Genomic DNA, 8,245 nt, shown 5'->3' with positions numbered 1-8,245 from the left:
GAGTTGTAATTGCGATTGAAAAGAAACCACCACTGGTATATATACTTTCCCTGTCTTTATTATTCCAATACAACATAATATAATTCTTACTTATTACAATAAGCATGAAGTTATCTGGCGATAAGGTGAACAACCAGGTAAAGCATGATAAACTTCGTCTCCAAAAAATCAATCTATATACTTTATTGATAAACTACATACCCGGCCTCATATTTGCATATTAATACCAATGAATCATGAATCATAAAAGAAATACAAAATAGGAAGTGCACGATGTGATGAATAACTCCATTCAGCAGTTTCTAAGGTAAAGATGTCACGCCTATAGGAAAGGAAAACTATGGCATGTTGAACAAATCAGTTTTTATAGTGTAAATGGATACATAGAAATAATGGCAACCATAAAATTTCTATAGTGACGACTTCAATCTTGTAGCAACATAATCTTGTTCCAGAAGCCTAATTGTTAGAAGTCTAACGCGGTACAAAAAATATGTGTAGTTTCGGCAAGCTTTTGCATAAAGTATAATTTGTGATATGAAAACTTGACAATACGGGATGAAAAGATATTGCGTTCGTCGTATAGTCTGGTCAATAGTTTTCCTTAACCATTGATCTCTAAGTGTAGGTCAAGGTATGAGGATGACTCCAGAGTGTCTGTAGTATCCTTTATCTCAAGTCCTTTTGGGTAGATAGGGCTGATTTTATAGCTGATCTGATCCGAAAGAAAGAATACCGTTTAGCTAAATCCTTTAATCTCAGTTTCTGCTATATAGATGACGTATTATCACAATCATAATTTTTGGGATTTGATACATCGCATCTACCCCAAAGAACTTGAGATAAAGGATACTACAGACACTGTGAAGTCAGATCATATCTTGACCTACACTTAGAAATCGATGGTTAAGGAAAACTTTACGACAAACGTGATGACATTTCATTCAGAATTGTCAACTTTCCTTTCATCTGTGGCAACATCCCTTCAGCACCTGCGTATGGAGTGTTCATATAACAATTCATACATTACGCCAAAGCTTGCCGAGACTACGCATGTATGATTTTAGTGACTTTATGTTCTTTGTTGTGTATGTCTGTTTTCCATATCTGGTCTTTGTCCCTGGATTGCATTCTTTGGATTTCCGCTATAACCTTGGTTCCCTTTGAAAATGAAAAAAAAAAGTTTTTTATGTGGAAACCACCATTGATATAATTGAAACCCCACCATTTGAAAATTTGGTTGTGACTTCTTATTAAAACTGACTGTGTTATTATCATGAAGTTGTCAAACTATCTATAGCATAAATTTATTATATCTGCATTAACGGTTTCAAGGGTAACGAGTGGTTTGAAAACAGTTAAAGTAAATCTTAAAAGTTGGTTTCCATGGCAACAGGTTTGCAAAAATAAAATTTTCTGCTAAAGTCGGTGTCATATAGACTTATTTTAGTATTTATTAAAACATTTGAAGGTTTGGGGTTTCCATACATTTTTGTTTTATACATAATTTTTTTTGTTAATACGAAATGTAGAAATACTTACTAGACAATGAATATATCGAAACAAATTTGATATATGCAACAGAGTTTTCTTCCATAGCAATTGTATTCTGTATTCTATTTCGACCAGTTTGTTTGACTAAATCACAAAATTTATATGGTAGCCTCTAAAAAGACATCGCTTCGAGGAAATTAAGCATTTGACGACAGTTATTAATTTTGGAGTACTTTCAATTTGATAGTAAGCAAAAGTAAAATATAATTGGTGAACAACTTCGAGAAAAAATAGTTTTCTTTTACATAAGCGAATCAAATAAATCGGTAATCTACAGCACCCGGTGTCTATTTCATGTTTCTCGTAGCTTATGTCCCCGATATAAACGAAATGTTTTGGGAAAACACTTGCTGCTAAGTAATCCTGGATAATTATGGATGTGGCTTTTAAATGCAGTAGAAGATTGAATAATGTACCAATGTAGTTGATATCTGGTATTTGTTTAAAACGACCATGGTTGTAAGATAAATGAACATGCCCTTATAGTATGACTAATGAGCTACTGTAGTTTTTGACCCAGCATTGGCAAAAATGGAATTAATATTGCATACGATGAGGACATAGTATTTTATAGGTTTTCCGGTGGGGTTGTTTAATTCTCCTCTTTGTTTAATTGGTTTAATTTATCGTTCGAAAGATACCTGCCACGAACCACAAATATTTGGTCGCTCTTTAAAAAATATATAAAATGTAATAAACGTGTTATTCATTGTATTCTGCAAGTTAATTAATTTGTTGACATTTTACTTCAACCGGAAAGCAGACCAATAATTAATTCATCAATCCAATGTCAGGTGATTCCCAGACAGCATGCCTCCGTTGGGCCAACGTTGGCTGATGGTTGGTTTGTTGGCTTTTATTCGGCGTTGGCAATACTACGTTGGCCCAACGTTTGCCACTGTAGCAGTGATGGGTTTGGGAAAATATTTCCTCTTAATTTATTTTTACCAAAATCGTTTATACATGTCAAGCCAATGGTTAAACATGCCGTTTTGAAATTTTAAATACTTTCATATCATAAAAAGGTTTTACGTTGGCCCAACGTTGGTCCAACGTGGGCTCTACCATTCAGAGCAACCTTTGCATTTAATGTTTTTCTTTAATAACTTTTTGGATGCTGTTTGCACTTGATAGTATTGTTAAATTTCAAATTTTAAATCAAAACCATGCTTACATAATTTGTATTTTTCTACATTTGTCCAACCCAGAGCCAACGGTGAGCCAACATTGAACTAACGTCAAAACAACTTTGGTGATACACATGTTAAACAGTCATCATATTATTCTTGATGCAAAAGTGTATTTTGATCTCAAGTAGAGTGAAACAAGAAATCAAATCCGGACATGTTGAAGAAAAATTGTGTTGCATCTAAACTGCGATACTAAGTTGGGCCATATATATATATTTACTTTAAAAAAAAAAACTCTGTTGGCTTTTTCAAAAATACTGTTATGTGCATGTTTAATATTTATGTAACGAGTATTCGTGTTTATCATTTAGTATTTAATAACACACACATTTATTATGAATAACCAAATCTAACTTATGATAACAATAATGTACGTGATTACCCCGCCTCCTTAGTTTTGTAACTGAGAGCATAATACGCCTTTTTCAAATCAAAAGTTGTCTTTCATTTTGAACAAACGTATACATATTTTCAATGTAAATTCTGCCTAAACATAAAACAGTGACAAGTATTATCATGTTTCCATCAAATGCAAATGATTTGCAAATTTTCAGTATCTATATACCCATGCTTGTAATATCTGCTAATTTGATGATAGATTTTTTTTAAATTCTTATCCACTGCAATCAGCTTGTCATTGGTACATTCTTACTGTTAGGAATCTTAATGATAAACTGAGGGGAATTTTGAGTGCTATCTTTAATATCTAGTGCATAGCATCAGCACTCTACGACATAACAATTAAACAAATTATAAAATTTAATTCTAATATAACTCAATGAATACCATGGTCAGACCGCTTGGTTTGGTAAACGTTGGGTTTATGTTGGGCCAACATTGGGTAATCGTTGGGTCAATGTTGGCATTACGATGGGCCAACGTTGGATCTCTTTCGACTTACAACGTTGGGCTAACATTGGGTACCTCACGTTGGTCCAACGTAAATGACTCCGTTGAATCAACGTTGGCCTAACGGAGGCATGCTGCCTGAGTTATCTTTTTTTTTAAATCCCAATAGATATATATACACAAATTGCTACGTTTCCGTCAGAAATTTGTATGATATTTAATGGACAGTTGTTCTTAAATTATTTTTTAACATTACCAGCATGGTCTCTTTTCATTTTCTGAAGCATGTTTTCTTTGTTGCACAGGTTGGATTTATAATTATTGTCTTCTTGTACAAAACAATGGTTTCATCAGGAACAAAGAGACAACATTCAAAGGGGTTGTTAAATCCTTCATTTACAGACCAACGGATACAAGAAACAGCCATAGACTCTTTTTCTGCCAGTAGCCGAATAATTTGTTTGGCATCGTGTAGTAAGAAGACCAACTGCTTTTCAGCAAACTTTAACAGTGTTTCCCAAGAATGTGCACTTTTCGACAGAGATTTCATCGATATAAAAATCATACAAAGTCTTGTGGAAAGTGGTTGGACGTACTATCACATAATCAAAGGTACAAAACAATATTGTTCTTTCTAAAAAAAAAACTTATATAAAAAAATCCGGCTAAAAAATACTGTTTTCTTTGGAACATAATAGACCCAGTGTCCCAGTTCATCCGTCGTAAATTCAAAGGCAAATAGTTTTCGTCAGCACATTTTCAAAAACTTAGCTTTCAATTTGAAAAATGAAATTTTAAATTGTTGAAGGATTGATAATATTGCTATTTTTAACAATCGTGAACAATCAGTTTTGATGATTCAATAATCCTGATAATATCAGATAAAGATTACCTAACAGTTAATCTAAATAATATCCCCGTTTTCGTTTGTTGTATGTTTGGTGTTCCCGACATTAATTTGTCCACGGATTACCCTCGTTTGTTATTTAGTTATTGCTACATCTTCGGGTATATTTCACTATGTCTGTTTCTTTTTGATTTGGTTACAGAGTTCACCACAGTTCTCTGTTGCAATTTTTGATGGCGTGGCTATTCTGTTGTGCGTTTTTTTTTTACAAGTATACAAGGTATACAAGTTTACCTGCTCATTTCTGGAGAGGTAAGACTTGTTTGTGGATTTATTTCTAATGATAGCACATTTTAATATTTAATGACTTTGCTTGTGTATCTTTTCCATGGCTTCACTTTTTCAAAACACATTTGTTTTAAGTTTTAGTCTATACTTAATTAGATAAAATGTTTCTATATTTGAAGTACACGGATAAGAACGCGGGTTCGGCTATAGTAAATGTTAATATTTTCGATTGAACATTTTTTCAACATTTAATTTCTTATAAAATCTATTAATAAATATTTTGTCCTGTGTTGTTTATTTTTGCACGATTTCTTGCTTTATGATATCAAGTTCAAGATCAAATTCAAAATTGTCAACCAAATTTATGAATGAAGGATGTTTTAGTTGATTTTTCGTTGCCTTAATCTTATTTTATCGATTTCGGATTATTTTTGTTCATTTTTCCAAGTTGTCTGCAGCGCTTGAAAAACATGATACTTGGTTAGAAATGAATTATTTCGTCCCAATGTCAATGTGAGTCATATCTCTTTATTTGACTTTTTAGTTTATTTTGAAGGAGTGGCACCGTTCTCTTAACGTGGACTTTGTTCATTTTGTTGTCGGGACCTTTCAGAGCTTACTTGAAGGTTTGTTTAGCTCTATAAGTATTTATTATTTAAATAAGGGATATACGATTGTGCATTTGTTGCATTTCACCATATCTGTTCCTTTTTCTATCATATAATCAATGTTGCGTCTGTCGGACTCAAACACTTATTGAACTTGACCAGGTTCATGTTCACACATTTTAGAATTAATAGGTATAACGAGAATACTTTACTTGAATTCTTAAAATAATTATTAAATTCTGTTGCTGGGAGTCTAATACTGGATCAGCAGATCTTCTGAACTTTTATTGTGTACACAAATATAGAAAAAATGACATACGCGAAAAACAATTTTTTTCATCAAAAGTATAAAATGAATATCATTATCATTTTCACAGGTCAGTTTATAGAATATGACATATCATTCAAATGCAACGATTTCCATAAATGATGCAATATTTTCTACATACTTGGCCCTAAAATATCCGCGGAAATAACACCCATGCTAAATTTCCTTGACTAATTTTGTTCAAACTTTAAGACTTGTGACCTCAAAATTTACTTTCATTTATACAGTTCATCATCCATACATATAAGCAACTAAAAAACAAAAATAATAATATATAGTCTCTTTCAAATTTTATCTTACGTTTGCAGTATTTAAACAATCATGTCTTAAAAAACGACGACGGTACGACAAAAACAGAGAATAACAAATTATAAAGTAGTATTAAACAACGCAAAATGGAAAGTGTAAACAGGAAAGAATAAAATAAAACATAAAACAAAGCTGTAGAATTCGATTTTTTGGTAGTTGTTTTTGGGGAGTTTCCTTGAAAAAATCAACTCCATCACACCTCGGGCATTTGGGTGTATTTTGTTTGCCTCGAGTATGTGTTTAGAGTGCGGTGAGGTTATTAAAATAATTTCTTGTCACTGCTATTAACTACTATTTGTCTACTATTTGTCTACTATTTCCAAGTTGTCTACTGCGCTGACAGCATTTGATTTCATTACTTTTGGTGTTGCGGTCATTTCAGAGCTTCCTTGAATGTGGGTGTTACACTTATTAAAGAAGACAATTTGGTGATGTCTGTATTTACTTTTTATAAGGAATTTCACCAAATCTGTTCCTTTTTTCTATCAGAATTTATCATCCGATTGGAATGACAGGCCTACCTTCAGGCTGGTGCTTCTATAGGCTTGTACGAAAAATTCGGCTACGTCTGTCAGGCTAGTAAAAACAGGGTCTGTTGGATTGATCAGATGTTCTATACAATAAATCAATATTTGTCATAACACATTAAGTAATAGACAAATCAATCAAGGATTCGTGTAATGTGGAGTAAAAAAAGGGAAACACAGCGCCGCCTTATTCTGTTTTAAGTATCGTTTGCACTGTGTTATGGCACTTCATGACTAGGAACCAATGAACTGAGTGACCGAAGTTATTTTTTTTTAATTTTAGACTGTCCTGTGCCGGTTGAAAACAATAGATGTGGAACCCACAGTGGCTATTGGAATACCCTATGTGGTTGTTTTTGTTTCCATTTAAATGGAAAGGCAATGAATTATGCATATAACGACAGCATGAAAGAGTATACTTATTACGCAGAACATCACATATTCATTGAAATCAACTTTTTAATCCAGCAATAATATAATTGGTGTATTCTACAAAATTATTTAAAAATGACATTGGTAACACCCAGTCATGCTATCTAATGTTCAGTTGAAATCTTCATGGACCTGGTTTAAATGTTTGTTATCGGTATTCGTAGTTTTTTTTTTAAAACATCACCAAAATGAATAATAAGAAATGAAATAAATAATGCGTTTGAATAAACATATCACCCATTTAATCTAGGTTTGAGAGACTTATTAAATCCAAGCAAGTTTGTCACATTTCTTTTAGGTGTATGATTAAAACAAAAATGTTTTGTGGTTTGGAAAATCAGTATGATAAGGATGTTTATATGTTTTTCTTATTTACATTTCAGGATTTTCCTGGAAAAACAAATCGGGCATTTTGATTCAAGGGACCCGAAATTATTACACTTTACCTTGGTATTACGACAATGGCGATGAGATTAAATACTTTCATTGGGCAGAGAGGAAGCCTGAAAACTATACAGGAAAAAATGTGATAGTAGTACGTTACGACGATTTTATATTTGTCTGTGAAATACATTGAGTTTCGAGAGTATTTTTTATAGCAGTTAATGATCCTTTTCTTTGAATAAACTTTTTTTCTGCAACAAATAGTTCTGAATTTACGAATTATAGTTTTTTTAAAATACGTTCGTCTATATGATATTCTTATCATACTTTTCTCAGAAAGTATACAATTGTTAAAGTTTGTTGAAGTAATTTTCGTCGAAATGATGTACTTATAACACTTCTTTCAGAAAGGATACAATTGTTGACGGCTACTGTATGAAGGCAAATTAGAGTCAGAAAATGTGAAAACCGGATTTTTAAATGTTTTATTGAGTGAGCACAAACATCGCAAGAAAAAAGATTTTTAAGTTGTAATTTTGTACGCATTATAATTGTATGAATTTGTTTACAGACAAATAATAATTTGTATGAAGTAAGTGAATTACTTATATCTTATAGACATGTTCAGCTATATGTAATCGTTTGAAAAATGAAGAATTTCTTAATATACCAGTATGAACTTCAACTTATATTGTTTGGGAGTTACGATATTCACACAATTTAATCCACATACAAAAAATGTCAATTATGGCTTCTAATTTTGAAATTTAATAATTTGTGATCATGTGAAGGAACCATGACAATTAAAACTACAAATGATATTTCGATTCTTTCACTGTATTTCTATTTGTGTAATTTTTACAATGACAATGCACTTAGAAAATAAATACTCTGCTCACTAGTATTTAAAAATCTGTTAACAGCTTCAA

At 32.1% G+C, this 8,245-nt stretch overlaps 1 protein-coding gene across 1 annotated transcript; it reads left to right on the top strand.

Annotated features, from left to right (window-relative positions):
- The first annotated feature begins 3,806 nt into the window (after positions 1-3,806).
- On the top strand, positions 3,807-8,217 carry LOC148617866 (uncharacterized). The gene is made up of 3 exons (XM_088585480.1): positions 3,807-4,205; positions 6,784-6,913; positions 7,316-8,217. The coding sequence occupies exons 1-3, from the start codon at positions 3,854-3,856 to the stop codon at positions 7,401-7,403; spliced, it is 570 nt and encodes a 189-aa protein (XP_088441606.1). The 5' UTR covers positions 3,807-3,853; the 3' UTR covers positions 7,404-8,217.
- Positions 8,218-8,245: the final 28 nt, after the last annotated feature.

This window comes from Perna viridis, chromosome 5 (assembly GCF_037379345.1).
Source record: "Perna viridis isolate PV_CMFRI_1.1 ecotype Kerala chromosome 5, ASM3737934v1, whole genome shotgun sequence".
Classification (NCBI taxonomy): Eukaryota; Metazoa; Mollusca; class Bivalvia; order Mytilida; family Mytilidae; genus Perna; species Perna viridis.
This window is presented reverse-complemented; position numbering and strand designations above follow the sequence as displayed.

Bases quoted from the DNA above. Each gene is read 5' to 3' on its own strand.
- LOC148617866 (XM_088585480.1), top strand. From the start codon at position 3,854: ATGGTCTCTTTTCATTTTCTGAAGCATGTTTTCTTTGTTGCACAGGTT. The intron at 4,206-6,783 runs GTACAAAACAAT...TTTTAATTTTAG, and splicing joins GTACTATCACATAATCAAAG to ACTGTCCTGTGCCGGTTGAA. The intron at 6,914-7,315 runs GTATACTTATTA...TTTACATTTCAG, and splicing joins TATAACGACAGCATGAAAGA to GATTTTCCTGGAAAAACAAA.